The 17,334-nt window shown below is 68.0% G+C and overlaps 1 protein-coding gene across 2 annotated transcripts in view; it reads right to left on the bottom strand.

Moving 5' to 3' along the window:
• Positions 1-2,129: 2,129 nt before the first annotated feature.
• Positions 2,130-17,334, bottom strand: part of KLHL26 (kelch like family member 26) — a 29,439-nt gene continuing 14,234 nt past the window's right edge. Inside the window, exons 2-4 of one of the 2 annotated variants that reach the window (XM_076001552.1) lie at positions 7,276-7,458; positions 3,389-4,966; positions 2,130-2,323 (exon numbers count right to left, since the gene is read on the bottom strand). In XM_076001552.1, the coding sequence (XP_075857667.1) occupies positions 2,272-2,323; positions 3,389-4,966; positions 7,276-7,458 (1,813 nt within the window). In that variant the 3' untranslated portion in view covers positions 2,130-2,271. Of the gene's footprint in view, positions 2,324-3,279; positions 4,967-7,275; positions 7,459-17,334 lie in introns of those variants that run through there. The other variant, XM_012735669.2, reaches the window with a different exon arrangement.

Here is a 17,334-nt window from a genome sequence, read left to right as displayed (position 1 = left end):
CTGGGCCCCTCTTAACTTGCTCCTCGTGGCCACAAGATGGCTGCAGAAGCTCCTGGCGCCGTGTCCTCATAAGCAGCAGCAAAGGTGGGAAGGGGCAGTGAGGCCTCTGTCTTGTCCCGAAACGCCCGACCCCTTAAAGCCTGCTGCCCGGGGCCGGGAAAGGCGCCCAGATTGGCGCCGGCCCAGCGAGAGGCACTGCCAAGAATGGCTCGGCGGGATCTTCACCCCTGGGGCTGGGCACATCGTGCTGGCACGCAGTCAGGGCTCTGCTGGCGAGGGCGGGACGGCTGCCAGGCTGGCCAGGAGGACGGCAGGAGGGAAGGGGACGCGGGGGCCCTCCTGCCCTCGGGGCCCACACGCAGACGGCGCCCACAGACGCCCGCACGGGGTGGGCTCTGCCCTCCCCTCCCCCCTCTGGAACCTCTGCTGTTCGACAGACACCCGGGCAGCGCCCCCTCTGTGCCAGGCGCCGAGCTGGGCCCTGGGCTGCCGGCCCGGGGAAGGCCGGCCTGCGAGGCCACAGCGGACCTCGGCGCCCGCCCGCCCGCCCGCCCGCCCGTGAGAACGGAGGGGCTGGAGCTGCTTTCTCAGGGAGACGGAGCCAGGGGCGGGCTTCCAAGCCGGCCAGGTCCGGGGCGGATTCCCACCTCACACGGCTCCCCGGAGGCCCCCTTGGCCCGGCCGGCTGCGAGGCCCCAGAAGCCACACTTGGCCTCCCTCTCGCGGCTGCGTCCCACCGTCCGGAGAGACGCCGTTTCCCACAGCCCGAGCCCAGGTGCGAGGCGGCCGCCGCGTCCAGGCCCCCTTTGGGAAGCGGGCGCCTTCCCGGCTCCACGAGAGCCGCGGGGCTCCACACCCCTCGGGGCGCCGGGCGGGTCCGGGGCTGTGTGCGTGCGTGTGTGCACGTCGCGACGAGTGTGCCCGTGCGAGCACGCGTGTGCGGGTGTGTGCTCCAGCGTGTGCGGGTGTGTGCTCCAGCGTGTGCGGGTGTGCACGGGCATGTTCCGCCTCTCTCTGAAGGACACAGACATTCGCAGAGCGAAGATCCGAGCCAGTTTCTGCTAAATTAAAAACAGCTTTTTCGTGTTTAAAGTTTACAATACGAAAAATAATTTTCCTTTCTTGTTGGGGGGGGGAGGCGGAGGGAGGGGCGCGAGGCCCCAAGGACATTCCAAAACCGGCCCAGACGGTTACGCACGATCGATCTGGTTAGATACGGCGGCGCCCCCGCCCAGGCCCGGCGCCCCTGCCAGCTCGTTGGGTACAAGCTGTTCCGAGGTGTGAGCTGATCCGGGGGGACTTGTAGCTGGCAGAGGCTCCTGGCCGCCCCCCAAGGGGCCCCCCGTCTTGCAGGGAAGGGTCCTGGGGGGGGGGCCAGGTCGGGGGTGGGGCTGGAACGCACGGTGAGGGCTGGGGGCCGCCTTCCTGCAGGTGCCCCCACAGCAGCGAGGGCTCCCTCCAAGCCCCTGCCCAGGGCCCATCTCAGCACCCCCCCAGCCTCACCCTGGGCGCCGGCGGCCAGCACACGGGAGCCCCAGGCGACCTGCGTGGCCCAGGTATGGAAGGCAATCCCGGCGTGTGGAGGGCGAATCTCCACCTCTGGAGCCTCTCTGTCCGGAGACACCTCCAGTAACGCGCGGCCGGCAGGTGGCCGGATGACTCTGGGCAGCCGGGCTGGGGGCTCTCTGCAGGCAGAGCTCTCGGGCCCACGGGGAGGACGACCGTGGCTTGGTGTTTCCTTCAGGACCTGCCCTGCGGCCCCCGGGGCCGGGGCTCCCGGCCGTCCAAGCTGCACTCAGGCGCTGGTGCTGAGCGCACGGAGATGGGGCGTCTGGGGAGCCGGGGGCTGCCTGGTGGCGGCCGGGGGCTGGGCGACCAGGAAAGACCCGCCCCCACCCCACCCCAGCAGGCCGCCCCCGCCCGAACAGGGTTCGCCCTCTGGCTGCCGGGTGCCCAGGGCGACGTCCGGGCCACATTCCTTGCTGCCCCTGCGCCCCAGCCCAGCCCAGCCCGGCCCGGCCCCTCCGCAAGGCTGGAGAAGCCCCAGGCGGAGGGGAGCAGCCCCGACACGCGGAGGAACCTGCCACCAATCAGGCCCGAGCCTCGCGGGTCCAGCCCTGGGCCTGCTCCATCTTTTCGCCATAACATTTTTATTAAATAAAGGGAAATATTAGGAGACGACGTCTGCTGAGATATGAGGTTAATTCTTTACACGGTGTGTGGGTCACAGAGACACGACATCAATCGTCCGCTAGCAGCGAGAAAGACACTTTAAGCTGCCCCAAGAGCACAAGTCCCATTTATAAGACAGCGGTGCCGGCTTCTTAAAAAAAAAGAAAAGAAAAAGTAAAATAAAAGGAAAAGAACAGGTTTAGAGGCTCAGGCATCAGAACAACTGCAGCTGGAGGAGCCCGGGAAGGGGACGGCCTCCCCACCAGCCCGGCCTCCCCAAGGGGGACCAGGCTGGGTCAGCCTAGAAATGGGGCAGGCTCTTGGGGGGTCTGGGGGGGGACATGGAGGGGCAGAAAGGGGGGAAGGAAAAAAAATCCCCCAACGGACCTGCGAGATGCACATGCACGGTGAGACTCTGACCCGTGGGGAGAGACAGCCGGGCCACCGGAGGCGAACACGGGCAGGGGCACCCCGCCTTGGCCCGTCCTCCTCAGCAAGGCCCCAGGGGGAAGGCCCGACACCCACGAGGACTGTCTCCGGGGCTGGGAGTGTTTTCTCCTGACGAGCAAACGCCTCCAAGGTGCTGGGGCCCGGGATGGGAACAGAGGCGGGAGCCACGGGAGCCGCCCGCCTGGAAGCTCAGGACGAGGGGTGCAGGCGCCGGGGGCACGCGTGGGGGAGGCACGCATGCGCCCTTGCCCTCCCCCCAACCCCCGCCCGGAGCTGGGAGCTTCTGAGCAGCCTCCCATCCGTGCACTGCGGGGCTTTGGGGTGAGTTTGTTTTAAAAACGCACGCACGCGAGAGGCTCGGAAGGGGGGCCGGCTGCATGCCTGCGACTTCAGGTCTGAAAACGAGGGGCCGAAGCGGGCGGGAGAGAGGCAAAGCCACACGACGGCCACCACTAAGGAGACCCTAGTTCCCGCCCGCCCGCCGGGCGGCGCAGTGCGGCGAGGAAACCGCCCCGGGTGTGCAAAATTTGCTGCCACGACACCGCGGCCTCCTGGCTGGAGGCTCCCGGGCTGGACTCCACGGAACCAGGATCCGCTCCGGGAAGGGAGGAGGGGGGGTCCCCGCCGGGGTGGGGGCGGGGGCAGGCCCCACCTCGGGCCGGCCTGGGGGGGCCGCTGGGGCTCTTGGCGGGAGGGCGGCGCTCCCCAGCCCCGCGTGGGCCGAGGCCCCGCCCACTGCCCCGCCCCCGCCGGGGTCCGGGGCTACCTCCTGGCCCCCGCCCGGGGCAGCAGGACGGGGGCGCAGGCGATGCCCGCGAAGGACTCGGGGAAGTGCAGGTCCCGCTCCCACTCGTCGGTCTCCGTGTTGTACACCTGCACGATGCCCGTCACGTTGTTGAGGCGCCAGTTGTAGCCCCCGACCACGTAGATCTTGCTCTCCAGCAGGCAGCAGCCGGCCTCCGACTGGCCGGCGCGCATGGGGCTCACCGTGGTCCACTGGTCGGCCTCGGGCACGTAGTACTCCACCGCCAGCACGTCGAAGCAGCGGTCCACGTGGTCCATGCGGCCGCCCAGCGCGTAGATGCGGCCGCCCGCGCCCACCATGGCGTGCAGCACGCGGGGCTCGCTCATGGGCGCCTTGAACTCCCACTGGTCGGCCGCGGGGTCGTAGCAGTGCAGCGCCTTCTTGTCCTCCACCGAGACGCCGTAGCCGCCCGAGATGTAGAGGCGGCCCCCCGCCGCGGCGCCCGCGTGGCCCCAGGTGCGGCGCTTCAGCGAGCAGGCGTAGCCCCACTCGTTGCGCCGCGGGCAGTACCGCTCCACCGAGGCCAGGCTGCCCGCGCGGTTGCGGCCGCCCGTGGCGTACACCAGGCCGCCCAGCGCGTTCAGCTGGAACTGGATGCGGCTCTCCTGCATGGCGCGCAGGCGCAGCCAGCGGTTCAGGTGCGGGTCGTAGCGGTAGCAGGCGTCCACCGCGCCCTCGCCGCTGCGGTACTGCAGCTGCTGGCCGCCCGCCACGTACACGAAGTTGTCCAGCACGGCCACGCACGTGTGGCTGCGGCCCGCCTCCATCTCCGCCAGCTCGCGGAAGTGGCGCGCGCCCGGCTCGGGCAGGTGGTACACCTTGCTGCTGACGGAGCGGTCGCTGTCGGTGTAGGGCGTGCCGCCGAAGGCGACCAGCGAGGGCACGTCCGAGCGCACGGCGGTGCGCGGGGACTGCATCTCGTGCTGCCGGAAGGGCAGCACCTGGTAGTTGAAGGCCTCCAGCAGGTACTGGCGGCACAGCGCGTCCTCCACCATGATGTCCAGCGCCTGCACGCTGTCCACCAGCTCCGACGGCTGCATCAGCGGGAAGCGGATGTGGCAGAGCACGTGGCTGGCGCGCGGCCGCCGGGCGGGGTCGTGCCGCAGCCAGCGCACCGCGGCGTGGAACAGGTCGATCTCGGGGCAGCTCTGCAGCCGGTTGCTCTGCAGGAAGAAGACCAGGCGCTCCAGGGGCAGGCGCAGGAAGTCCTCCTCCTCCGCGATCTGCAGGAAGTGGCGGAAGGTGAAGGCGTCCACCGACTCGCGCAGCGAGCCCAGGCTGAAGGCGGTGGCCATCTGGCCGATGTGCAGGCAGGTCTCCACGCTCATGGCCGCCTTGAGGAACTCCTCGCACAGCTCCACCACGGGCAGCATCTGCAGGAACACGGCGGCGCCCAGCACGTCCTGCACGCCGTCCAGGTCCAGCGTCACCTCCGCGCTGTAGGCGAAGTCGATGATGTGGCGCAGGCCCCGGGCGGACACGCCCTTGAGCTCGATGACGTCCTGGCTCGCCTCCCTCATGCCGCCCGTGAACATGGCCCTGGAGGGTGGAGACACAGCGAGTGGGCGGGCGGCCCAGGGGCATCGTGGCCAGCCTGGAGCAGCCCCGGGACACAGGATGCAGCCCGCAAGAGGGAAGCCGGCCGGAGGCTTGTTATAATCATGCAGAAAGGGCCCGGGCGCGGCGGCTCACACCTGCAATCCTAGCACTCAGGGAGGCCGGGGCGGGAGAATCGCTCAAGGTCAGGAGTTCGAAACCAGCCTGAGCAAGAGCAAGACAGCTGTCTCTATTAAAAATAGAAAGAAATTAATTGGCCAACAAAAAATACATAGAAAAAATTATCCGGGCATGGTGGCACATGCCTGTAGTCCCAGCTGCTTGGGAGGCTGAGGCAGGAGGATCGCTTGAGCCCAGGAGTTGGAGGTTGCTATGAGCTAGGCTGACGCCACGGCACTCTAGCCCGGCCAACAGAGCCAGACTCTGTCTCAAGAAAAAAAAAAAAAACATGCAGAAGAGAAAAAAAAAAGAATTTTAATCTGCCCCAAGCTGCACGTCTTCCGGCTCCCAGCTCTGCCCCTGCTCGCCCTGCTCACGCCCCTAGCGGCAGATCGCTGCTGGTGAGTCGAGGCTGAGGGCCTGGCTCGGACTCACCCCCGGGTGTCGCTGGGGCCCGGCCGGCTGGGCAGAGGGGCCAGGTGCGGCTGTGAGCACACACCTGTGGCTCTGGGGACGGCTCTGCAGCGCCACGGCAGGGGACAAGGCCAGAGCTCCGGTGGGCTTTGCACCACCACGGCCTGAGAAAGCAGCTCCGACTCCCCAGCCTGGGTCTCGGCGACCCTCACGCGGCAACAGGGGGCGACAAAGCCTTCTGGGAGCCGTGCTGGGGTCGCCGCGTCTCTGGAGAAAGGCCCAGGCGGTCAGGGACGCGCCCCCCCACCCAAGCACAGCCCAGAGGAGCTGCTGGCCGGCTGGGGACCCCTGCTCTGTCACCGCTCGGCCCTGCTCTGAGAGGGGGCCTGACGTGAGAGCCAGGCAGGGACGCAGGCCCGCGGGGAGGCTGAGGGCCCTGGGTCACAGCCCTCTCTGGCCCTAGGCGCGCACCCCTTAGCAGGCAGAGGGGAGAGAAGCCAGTGCCCGGGCGCCCCTGGGTGGCGGGAGGATCCTATCTCGGGGCAGGGTGGGGCGGCGCCTGGCAGCGACCCCCACTGCTATCCGGGAACCCCTCCATCCGTCTGCCCAGCAGACGACCCTGCCCTGGTCTCACACCGGCGTGGGCCTGGCCAGTGTGGGGGCGTCGAGGGGGCCGGGCACATCCGCCTGGAGAGCCGCTCGTGGGTGTCTCGGAGCGGTCCGGGGGCGGCGCCCTGCCAGCTCCCCGGACCCTGCCCTGCTTGTCCCCGAGGGTCCCCACCGGCCTTGGGGCGTCGGGATGAAGGCGGAGGCAGCCGGGGCGACGGGAAGGAGTTTTGCCTTTTAAGGCCCTGCCTGCTGCAGTGCCAGCGCGGGGGAGCCTTTAAAGGGCATTGCCTGGCGGGCTGGCCGCCCGTCCCCAAATCCAGAGTAAAAATAGCAGCGGCGCCCCGGGTCGGCCTGGCCGCCGGGGCTCCCCACGACGGCCTCTCGAGCCCACGGGGCGGGCGCCAGGAACGTGCCAGGCCAGGTGCCCCAGCCTTGGGGGAGGGACCCGTGGCCTGAGGTGCGCACCCGGGCTGGGGCAGGCCTGGGAACCACCCCACGGCGGCCGGCAAGGAGGAGGCTCGCCGCTGGTCACCAGGGAACCAAGGAGGCCACCTGGCCCGCGCCGGCCCCTGGCAGCAAAGACAGCGGTCTCCCCTCCCTGCTCCCTGGTGTGGCTCAGCCAGGGCACAGGACGGCAGACGCACCTGCACGCCCGGCCCCTCTGGCACGTGGGGGGAAGCGCCCACAGCCCAGGGCAGCAGGGGGGGACCCGGTCTGCAAATCGGCACACGGGTGTCAGCATGGCGCCGGGGTCACCGTGGGCGCGGCGGCATCCCTCCGCCCCTCTGCTGCTCTGCACAAGGTGCCCGTGCGGACATCCCAGCAGGAAGGACTTGCGCCTGCGGGGCCCGGCGGCCTAGAACTGGCGACCGGCAAAGGCAGACCAAGGCCCCGGCCGAGCCCCGCCGCCCCGGGCAGGAGCTGCGCCGGCGTGGGACGCAGACCTGGGAGCCCTGCGGGTGCACCGGCCGTCGGGCTCCTCGCCACGATCGGAGGCAGGCGAGGCGGGCACCAGCCGCCCTCCCTCAAAGCCGCCCCGGGCTGGCGCTGACCCGGACGCCCGCCGCCCCTGCGCGCCCCGGGCAGACGCCCCTGCGGGCGGCGCTCACCTGAAGTAGTCGCTGCAGGCGGCCAGCACCACCTTGTGCGCGTGGAAGGCCTCCCCGCCGACCGTGAGCGTGACGTCCAGCAGCTGGCCCCGGGCGCGCAGGGTGGCCAGGCCCTGCAGGAGGCTGGAGCTGTGGCCGGGCGCGGAGAAGGTGCACTTGAGGGCCCCGTTCCTGTCGGCCGCGCTGCGGGGAGAGCAGAGGGGGCACGGCCCCGCGCCTTGAGGCTCCCAGGCGCAGCGGGACGAGGAAGAGCCTCGAGGCGCGACGCTGGTGGAAGAGGCAGCCGCGAAGGGCCGCGTCCGTCCACTCGGCAGCGGGGCAGGCGCGGCTGACCGCAGCGTCCAGAACGGGCAAAGCCGCAGAGACGGGAGGCAGATCGGCGGCTGCCGGGGGATGGGGAGTGACTGCTGACGGGGACGGGGTCTCCTTCCGGGGGTGATGAGAATGTTCTGGAACTAGACAGGGGTGGTGGCCGCACAGCATTGTGAATGCTACTGAATCGTGCACGTTAAAATGGTTGGTTTTAGGCCGGGTGCGGTGGCTCACCGCTGTAATCCCAGCACTCTGGGAGGCCGAGGTGGGCGGTCAGGAGTTCACCTGATTGCTCGAGGTCAGGAGTTCGAAACCAGCCTGAGCAAGAGCGAGACCCCGTCTCTACTATAAATAGAAAGAAATTAATTGGCCAACTAATATACATATAGAAAAAATCAGCCAGACATGGTGGCGCATGCCTGTAGTCCCAGCTACTCGGGAGGCTGAGGCAGGAGGATCGCTCGAGCCCAGGAGCTAGGCTGATGCCACGGCACTCACTCTAGCCTGGACAACAAAGCGAGACTCTGTTTCAAAAAAAAAAAGGTTGGTTTTACACCTAACTGGACATATATGAAAAGCATTTATCGGGTGCCGGGCGGGTGGGAGGGGAGGGGATAGGTACATACAAACACAATGAGTGAGATGTGCAGCCTTTGGGGGGTGGTCAGGCTTGAACCTCTGACCTGAGAGGGGAGGGATGGCATGGGCAACATACATAACCTTAACATGTGTACCCCCATAATATGCTGAAATAAAAAAGAATTTTTTTTTTAAATGGTTGGTTCTGGCCGGGCGCGGTGGCTCACGCTGGTAACCCTGGCACTCTGGGAGGCCGATGCGGGAGGATCGCTCAAGATCGGGAGTTTGAGACCAGCCTGAGCAAGAGTGAAACCCTGTCTCTACTACAAATAGAAAGAAATTGGCTGGACAACTAAAAATATATAGAGAAAAAATTAGCCGGGCATGGTGGCGCACGCCTGTAGTCCCAGCTACTTGGGAGGCTGAGGCAGGAGGATCGCTTGAGCCCAGGAGTTGCCGTGAGCGAGGCTGACGCCACGGCACTCACTCTAGCCCAGGCAAGAGTGAGACTCTGTCTCAAAAAACTAAATAAATAAATGCTTGGTTTCATGTCCCGTGAACTTCTCTAAGAAAACGAAACAAAGGACAGGGGAGCTTTCTCAGGCTCTGCGCAAACAGCCGGGGCCCCAGCGCCCCTGGCACACGTGCCCTCTGCGGTCCGTCCCATCACCCCACTCGCCCATCCTCCCGCCCTGCAGCCCGCTGGCCCTGCGCTCCTTCATTCTGGAAAACTTCTGTGGAGCGGAGGCCTGAATCCGTCCCTTCTCATCCTCAGAACACAACAGGAAGGGGACGCTGTTGCCGCCTCCAGGGTCAGGCCCCTGTGGGATCAGGAACCCCCCCAGGACCCACCACCCCCACCCCAGGGCCGAGGCCACCCTCCGGAGCACTCTCGCCTGCCCCTGTGACCTCTGGCCCCGTGGAACTTGCCCTCCCCTTCCTGGGACGGACGCGGCCCACGAGTGAGGGCCGGTCTGCCCACGAAAGCCGAGCAGAAGAGCCGGGCACAGGACCCCGCGGCCTGCAGCCCCACACCACCCTGGGCGGTGGCGAGCTGTGCTGTCCAACACAGGCCACACCGTTGGCACTTGCTCCACGTGGCTGCTGCCACCAGAGGTCCCCAAATTCTTCCAGAGACCCGTGGGAAAGGACAGGCGACCAGCCAGGGGGCAGAGGGGCTACAGGGGGAGCCACGGGCCACGCGGGCGGGGGGCCACAGGGCAGCGCAGGTCGCCCCGCTTAGCCCTGCGAGGTGCTCCACGCCCGGGAGGGGCACCCGGCAGGGAGGAGCCTGTGGGGGGGGATCTGGAGCGGGGACCTGGCACCGGGGACCCAGGACGGGGGCGGTGCTCGACGGAAGGACTCCGAGTCCCTAGGGAGGAAGGACACGCGTGGCTCAGAACCCAGTGCCAACGCCGTCCAGGCCGGGCACCCGCCCCTGTGAAGCCAGACCCGCCTCCCCGCGGTCCTTCCTGGGCCCCGGCGTCAGAGCTGCCCGGCCACGTCCTCGCCAGCCAGCCTCGGCCTCGGCCCCTGCCATTCACCCACACGGGCACTCTCCGGCCAGCTGCCCGGGCTCCGCGACCGCACGCAGCGTCACGGAGCTGAGGGCGCACATACGCCACCTTCACCGCCGGGATCCCCTAGGGCAGGGGTGCCCGGCCTTTCTGGCACCAGGGACTGCTTCCACGAAAGACAACTTTGCCACAGACCCAGCAGGAGGGACGGTCTGGGGACGGTTCGAGCGCGCTGCGTTTATGGTGCAGTCAGACCCTCTGCAGACGGTCCTCCGCACTCACAGCCACTCCCCAGCGCTGGCGTCACCGCCTCTGCTCCGCCTCGGATCGCCAGGCATTAGATCCTCGTGAGGAGGCCGGGCGCCGAGGCTCACGCCTGTCATCCCAGCACTCTGGGAGGCCGAGGTGGGCGGACTGCTCCAGGTCAGGAGTTTGAGACCAGCCTGAGCAAGAGCGAAAATCCTGTCTCTACTAAAAATAGAAAGAAATTAGCTGGACAACTAAAAATATATACAGAAAAAATTAGCCGGAAGCCGTGGCGCATGCCTGTAGTCCCAGCTACTCGGGAGGCTGAGGCAGGAGGATCGCTGGAGCCCAGGAGTCTGAGGTTGCTGTGAGTGAGGCTGACGCCTCGGCACTGTAGCCTGGGTAACGGAGTGAGACTCCGTCACAAAAAAAAAAAAAAAAGATTCATGGGCAGTTCACAGCAGGGTCCGCGCTCCTGTGAGGGTCTGATGCGCCTGGGCTGGCGGGAGGCGGAGCTTGCGCGGCGCTGTGAGTGACGGGAGCGGCTGTAGACACACATGAAGTTTTGCCCGCCCGCCGCTCCCTTCCTGCCGCGCTGCCCGGTCCCCGACAGGCCACCGACCGGTGCTGGTCCGTGGCCTGGGCTGGAGACCACGGCCCCGGAGAGTCATTCTATCCCAAGGCCGGGCCTGAGCAGAGTGTCTGGGGACCCAAAGGCTACAAGCGGCACAGCTGCGTGTGACCGGGAAGCCCACCCGACCGCACCCCGGCCCTCCCCTCCCCTCCCCTCCCCGCTGCGTGCTGGGCCCCCAGGCAGGGCCTCCCTGGGGCACCGGCACGGAGACACCTGGGCTGGAGTCGGGGGACGCTGGTCGAGTCAGCCTAAGAGCTGCCCCTCGGGTCGCCCCCAGCCCAGGGTCCTTGCCCCAGCCGTGGGAAATCGTTCATTCATCGTTCATTCATTCACTCACTCGGCCCGCACTTCACCCACGGGGCCAGGCCTGTCCTGTGACACTCAGAGCCACTGGCAGCGGGTGGGTGGGGGGCAGGAAGACAGACGCCACGCTGACGGAGACAGAAGGAAACGTCAAGCAAGCACCGAGCGCCCTGAGAGCCTGCGGGGGACTCGGGGGGACTCGGGGGACGCCTCAGTGGAGACCGGGAGGAGGAGGAGGAGGGTCATCAGGCAGAGACAGGATACCTGCGCCCACCTCGGACAGCGGAGCCCCGGGGCTCCCAGGTGCCCTGCCCACGAGCCCTTCGATCACGCGCGTGACAGCCGGAAGGCACGTCCAGACCCGCAGGGAACTGGCGTCCCTGCAGGAGCACACGAGGGCCTCGAGAGGGGCCCCAGAGAGCCACGGCAGGAAGACGGCCGGTGACAGGCAGGCGCTCACGGGTCGCGGGGCAGGGTCATTCTCCGATTCTCTGGGTCTCGGTTCTCTTGGCTGTCAAAAGGGCCGTGGATGTCACGGGGTTGCCACGGAGCTCCCCAGCCCCCAGCCCCTCCTGGGGAATGGGGGGGCACAGACCACCTACTGCCCAGCTTACCTTGGACTGGGGAGGTGGCGAGGCCTGGCGGGGGGGGGGTGTCTTCGTCCGGACACCACCCCTCCAAGCCGCCCGCGTGCCCTCTCCGTCCATCGACTACGACCGGGCCGTCGTGCTCCGGAACCTGGAGCACAGACAGCCACGGAGCCCGGGCACGTGGCAGGTGCCAGGAGAGCCTCGTCAGCCTCTCTGGGGACGCCCTACCCCACAGATTCGTGCACCGGCCCTGCCGGCCTTTGCCATTTTGCTTTCCGCTGGTCTGGTTTTTCCCTAGACGTTTGAGGAGATTTGGCCGGTGGGGTGGGAGGGCTTCCCGAGCTTCCTCTAGGCCCTGGGGGGTGGGGGCAGGTGTGCACGTGCACATTTTCTACCAGAAGAGAGATTTCACGCCAAGGGCCACGTCACCGTGGGGCTGCTTGCTCAGTCCCTGGACACAGTTACTGTGCTCCTCCATATATAAAGAGCATCAAGAAGTCAACGTGAGCCCAGCAAGCAAAGAAAGATGCACAACGAACGTGGGCTGAGAGTTCACGGGAAAGGAAGCACAGCTAGCGGAAAAGACCTAAGCGTCAGGCTCACTCACGGTGAGGGAACGGTGCCCGCCGTGGGAGCATGAAGCTGGACGTGGCCCCCACGAAGGCAGCTGGGCAGACCTAGCTGCACTCCAAAGGCTTGTGTCCCTGACCCAGCGACTCTACTCCGGAAACTTCTCCAGATGCCGTCTCTAGGGCCAGGGACGAGAAACGAGCTAAACACCCTTCGTGGGGTGCTCGGAATTCCGGCACCTTCTGACAAAGGGCTGCCCTGCAGCTGAGTGAGGGAAGTGATCCTGGGAGGGCACCCAGGGCTGGAGGAGGAGGGAGGTGCAGAGGGCGCACACGGCGGGCGCAAAGCGGTGCTCGCAGGCGTCTGCCGCTGGGCACAGCAGCACGTCTGAAGAACGGAAACCAGGGCGGTGGCCGGCCGGGCTCCCCAGCGTGGGGTCTTGGGCTTCCCCGGCGGGTGGAGAGGCCGCCCGCGCCCTGGGAGGCAGGAGCCGGCCGCGGCAGGGCCCCTCGGAGGAGGTGGCGCCGGGGTCTGGGCTGGGGTCTCCGGAGCCAGAGGCCCGGGCCAGGCCGGCTCTGATGAGCGGGGAGCTAGCGTGGCAGTCCCTCAGCCACCCGGCCTGGCTGCAGAGTGGGGGCGCGAAAGTCCCGGCACCCGGGGCTGTCAGAGGACGGGACGAGCAGACGCAGGGTCCTTGGCCCGGCAGCCTCAGGCAGAAAGGCTCGCTGCGGCCGTGTTGCCATCGACCGTGGCAGTCCCGCACTCTGAGACTTCCGACGCTCCCACCCGGGAGTGAGGACACCCCTGGCCCAGAAGCCGGGCCGTCGGCTGCCGGCTCCGGAGGGGGGGAGGCCCCAGCAGCAGCGGAGAGGGAGGGAGCAGCCGGCCAGCTCCGGGCCTCCCCCCCACCCTGGCAGTGTCCCCTGCGCCCAGCCCATGTGGCTGGTCTCTTCCTCCTGTCTGAGGCCCCCTCCAGCTGCCCCCGGCGGCCAGGCACACCCCTGCAGCCCGTCCTGCAGGGGGAGCCCAGGGAGGGTGGAGGCCAGCGGGGCCAGAGTCCCTGGGCCTGGCCATAGAGGCGAGGCGGGGCCGGGCGGAGGTGGGCAGGAGGGGAGGTGGCGCTGGGGCCGATGACTAAGGTCCTCTCCATCCGGCCGTCGGGAGGGAAGGGCCCATTACTCAGGCCGGCCCCAGACCGGGGGCGGTGGCGCGGCGGGGCCACGGGCCCGAGAAGGCGGCGGCGGCGGCCCTGAGCCCGTCCGAGCCTCCAGACGGTCACTCGAGTCATGGTCACCCTCGCGTGAGTCATCGGAGCCGTGCGTCAGCAGCCCCCGCGGGGCCGTCCCGGGAGGCCGCCCGCCCCGGCTGCGCCCTCGGCCTGGACCCGGCCTCTGAGCGGCGCACGCCCCCGCCGCAGGCCTGGCGGTCCTGGCGCCGCAGGCCCTGCCTCCCCCGGCACTGTCACCGGGTGCCCCGGCCGGCCCAGGGCTGTGCGGGACGTGGGGACACAGCCGGGCCTGTCCTGGGGACTCCACCGCTGCCCCCCTGGGGGACCCCCTGCGCAGGGGCACGTGCTGGGTCCTGCCTGGGGTTGATGTGCGGTGGGCCCCCATGGGGACCGCCTGTCACAGGATGCTTGAACTACCCCGGGTTGCACCTGGTGTCACCTGCTTTCGGCTACCGTCCCCTGCGTGAGCTCCGTCCCCGCCCGCCAGGCCTTCACGCGGCTCTCGCCTGAGGGTCTGCTCTGGGGAGACCCAGCCCGAGGCCGAGGCTCAGAGGGAGGTCCAGGACGCCCGGAGTCTCACGGACCGCGGCGGGCCCTGGCGACGGGAGCTCTGGGGGGGGTCAGCAGCAGGGGAGGTGGGGGCCACGGCACTTGCTGGGGGGGTCAGCAGCAGGGAAGGTGGGGGCCACGGCACTTGCTGGGGGGGTCAGCAGCAGGGGAGATGGGACCACGGCCCCTGCTGGGGCGGCCACCCGCTCCGGCCCTGGCTGCTGCTGGCCCAGTGCTGTGGCCGCTTCGATGTGACGGGAGAGATCGGAAACCTGGAACCCCGGCACGGCTCTTCTCACCGGAATGTCCAAGAAAAACAAAAGGCAGGAACGAGAAAAAATTTGCCCCTTGAGCTCGGGCCAGCACAGAGTCTGCCCACGTGCACGGGCTGCACTTCAACGCCGGCTTTGGTCTCACCGCCCCTGCGGCGCGAGGACGGCAGGAGCACGCGGGTCGGCTCCTGCCCCGGCCGAGCAATGCTGCCCCAGGTCCCCCAGTGCAGGGTGGGGAAGGCCTGGTGCTTCAGGACACAGCGGGGACAGCAGCGCCAGCCAAGGGGCTCTGCCCACTCCAGCCTCTGGCCCCAGCCGCAGCCCGGCGACTGGAACACCAAGACCATCCCCAGAGAGCCAGCAAGGGGGGGGACAGAGACCCAGGGAGAGGGACAGAGACCCAGGGAGAGGGACAGAGACCCAGGGAGAGGGGGACAGAGACCCAGGGAGAGGGGGACAGAGACCCAGGGAGAGGGGGGCAGAGACCCAGGGAGAGGGACAGAGACCCAGGGAGAGGGGGACAGAGACCCAGGGAGAGGGGGACAGAGACCCAGGGAGAGGGGGACAGAGACCCAGGGAGAGGGGGACAGAGACCCAGGGAGAGGGGGACAGAGACCCAGGGAGAGGGGGACAGAGACCCAGGGAGAGGGACAGAGACCCAGGGAGAGGGGGACAGAGACCCAGGGAGAGGGGGACAGAGACCCAGGGAGAGGGGGACAGAGACCCAGGGAGAGGGGGACAGAGACCCAGGGAGAGGGGGACAGAGACCCAGGGAGAGGGGGACAGAGACCCAGGGAGAGGGACAGAGACCCAGGGAGAGGGACAGAGACCCAGGGAGAGGGGGACAGAGACCCAGGGAGAGGGGGACAGAGACCCAGGGAGAGGGACAGAGACCCAGGGAGAGGGGGACAGAGACCCAGGGAGAGGGGGACAGAGACCCAGGGAGAGGGGGACAGAGACCCAGGGAGAGGGGGACAGAGACCCAGGAAGAGGGACAGAGACCCAGGGAGAGGGGGACAGAGACCCAGGGAGAGGGACAGAGACCCAGGGAGAGGGGGACAGAGACCCAGGGAGAGGGGGACAGAGACCCAGGGAGAGGGGGACAGAGACCCAGGGAGAGGGGGACAGAGACCCAGGGAGAGGGACAGAGACCCAGGGAGAGGGGGACAGAGACCCAGGGAGAGGGGGACAGAGACCCAGGGAGAGGGACAGAGACCCAGGGAGGGGGGACAGAGACCCAGGGAGAGGGGGACAGAGACCCAGGGTGGGGACGCTGCGGTGAGGGTCAGAGACAGGCCGGGCTCCAGAGCTGCGGGGGCCCTGGTGGCCCTGCCCGCCGGCTCTCCAGCCACACTGGTGACCTCTCCTGACCCCCCACCCGCCTCCACCCTCCCCAAGCAGGCCTGCAGACGGACGGCGCGCCAGGCACAGGTCTGCACGCACGGCCTAGGAGGCCAGCACACCAGGTGTCCCCCTCCAAGAGGGGACACTGAGGCCCATGGGCCGCGGGCAGCCCTGGCCCCACCTGCAGCTCCCCGACTCCGCCCAGGCCCCCCCGCCAGCCCCTGGATGTGCCACGTGCACCGCGGGGGAGGGAAAAGGTCGCAGACAGCCAGGGTCCCTCACGCCCCCCCCAGCACTGTTGCCGTGGTTACCGCAACATTTCACAGCCCTGGGCACTGCGCTCCCAGCCCACAGGACGGAGTCACTGGGTTCTGGCACCACGCACTGGCCTGCGAACACTCCGGCCGGCCGGCGGCCCCACACTCACGTCAGCAGGCGTCCCCGGGGACGGCGCCGGGCCTCGAGGCCAGGCCCTCCCTCCCGACCTCCCGACACGGGCGGCTCCCCCGCGCAGCCTGCGGCTCTCGCTCCCCGGGCTCCTCGGAGCAGAGGCGGGATCGGGGCTTCTGCACAGACAGGCGTGGAGCCCGGGGGCCGGTGAAGGTCCCCACGGGAGAGTGTCCCTCGGCCGGCACGCCAGACTGCTGACAGAGACCCGCGCCGGGGGCTGGGCAGGCAGATATGTAAAGACAGAGAGACAGAGACAGGGGGATGGGGACCCAGGGAGGGAGGGGGCCAGAGATAGGGGGTGGCGGGTCAGAGCCCCCGGGGACTGGCAGGAGGAGAGAGGGAGAAGAAAACCCAGCCGAGGTCCTGGAGCCGGGGCCTCCAGCCGGGGCTGCTTCCGGGGGCGGCATGGGTGAGGATGCTCATTTCCCCTCCTGGTCGTCGTGCCGGCTGCTCTGCACCTTCATAGGTCATTTATTTATTTTTTGAGACAGGGTCTCACTCTGTTGCCCAGGCTAGAGTGCCGTGGGGCATCAGCCTCGCTCACAGCAACCTCAGACTCCTGGGCGCAAGAGATCCTCCTGCCTCAGCCTCCCGAGTAGCTGGGACTACAGCCACGTGCCACCATGCCCGGCTCATTTTTTCTATATATATATTAGTTGGCCAATTAATTTCTTTCTATTTATAGTAGAGACGGGGTCTCGCTCTTGCTCAGGCTGGTCCTGAACTCCTGACCTTGAGCGATCCGCCCGCCTCGGCCTCCCAGAGTGCTGGATTACAGATGTGAGCCACCGCACCCGGCCACCTTCACGAATCATTTAAAGAAGGACCCCGGGGTAAAGGCCCACTGGCCTGGCCCCAGGTGAGCGCCCCGGAGGCCGAGGCTCGGAGAGGACGGTGTAATGCCTGAGTCACACCGGGCATTCAGAGGGCCTTCAGTCACATTTCGGGCATTTTGGGGGGCTCGAGTCACACCAGGCATTCAGGGGGGCAGGAAGACAGATCCTATAACCCACATTCACCTCAAAAGAACCACCACCAATGCCCCCAGGGACCCGGTGAGGTAAGAAAAGACGTTCCCGGCACACAAGTCAAAAGGTGAACCCCAAAATCCACGGAGCTGGGAGCAGACGGCCGAGGCTGCCCACCCTGAAGGTCCCCACCCTGGAAGCCGGGGCTGGAGGGGCAGGGGTCTGCACGCTGTCGCCACGGCAGCACGGTGGCGAATGATGCAGAGGGGACAGGAGCAGCAGCGGGGCTGCTTCTCGGGAAGCCCGCTTCTCACCCACGCCCGCTTTGCAGGAGTCGCTGCGCGCACAGGGCCCCCGAGGCCGGCCGTGGTCTCCTGCCCGCACCCCAGGCTCTGACCGATGCCCCGGCGGTCCAGGACACGTGGGGCTCCGCTGCCGCCAACGGCCAGGAGGACCCGTGGGCAGTGCCCCCGCCCAGGCTGGCCCACCTGGGGCCG

The sequence above is a fragment of the Microcebus murinus genome, chromosome 4 (genome assembly GCF_040939455.1).
Source record: "Microcebus murinus isolate Inina chromosome 4, M.murinus_Inina_mat1.0, whole genome shotgun sequence".
Taxonomy (NCBI): Eukaryota; Metazoa; Chordata; class Mammalia; order Primates; family Cheirogaleidae; genus Microcebus; species Microcebus murinus.
The sequence above is the reverse complement of the archived record's forward strand: the minus strand, read 5'-3'. Positions and strand labels throughout refer to the sequence as shown.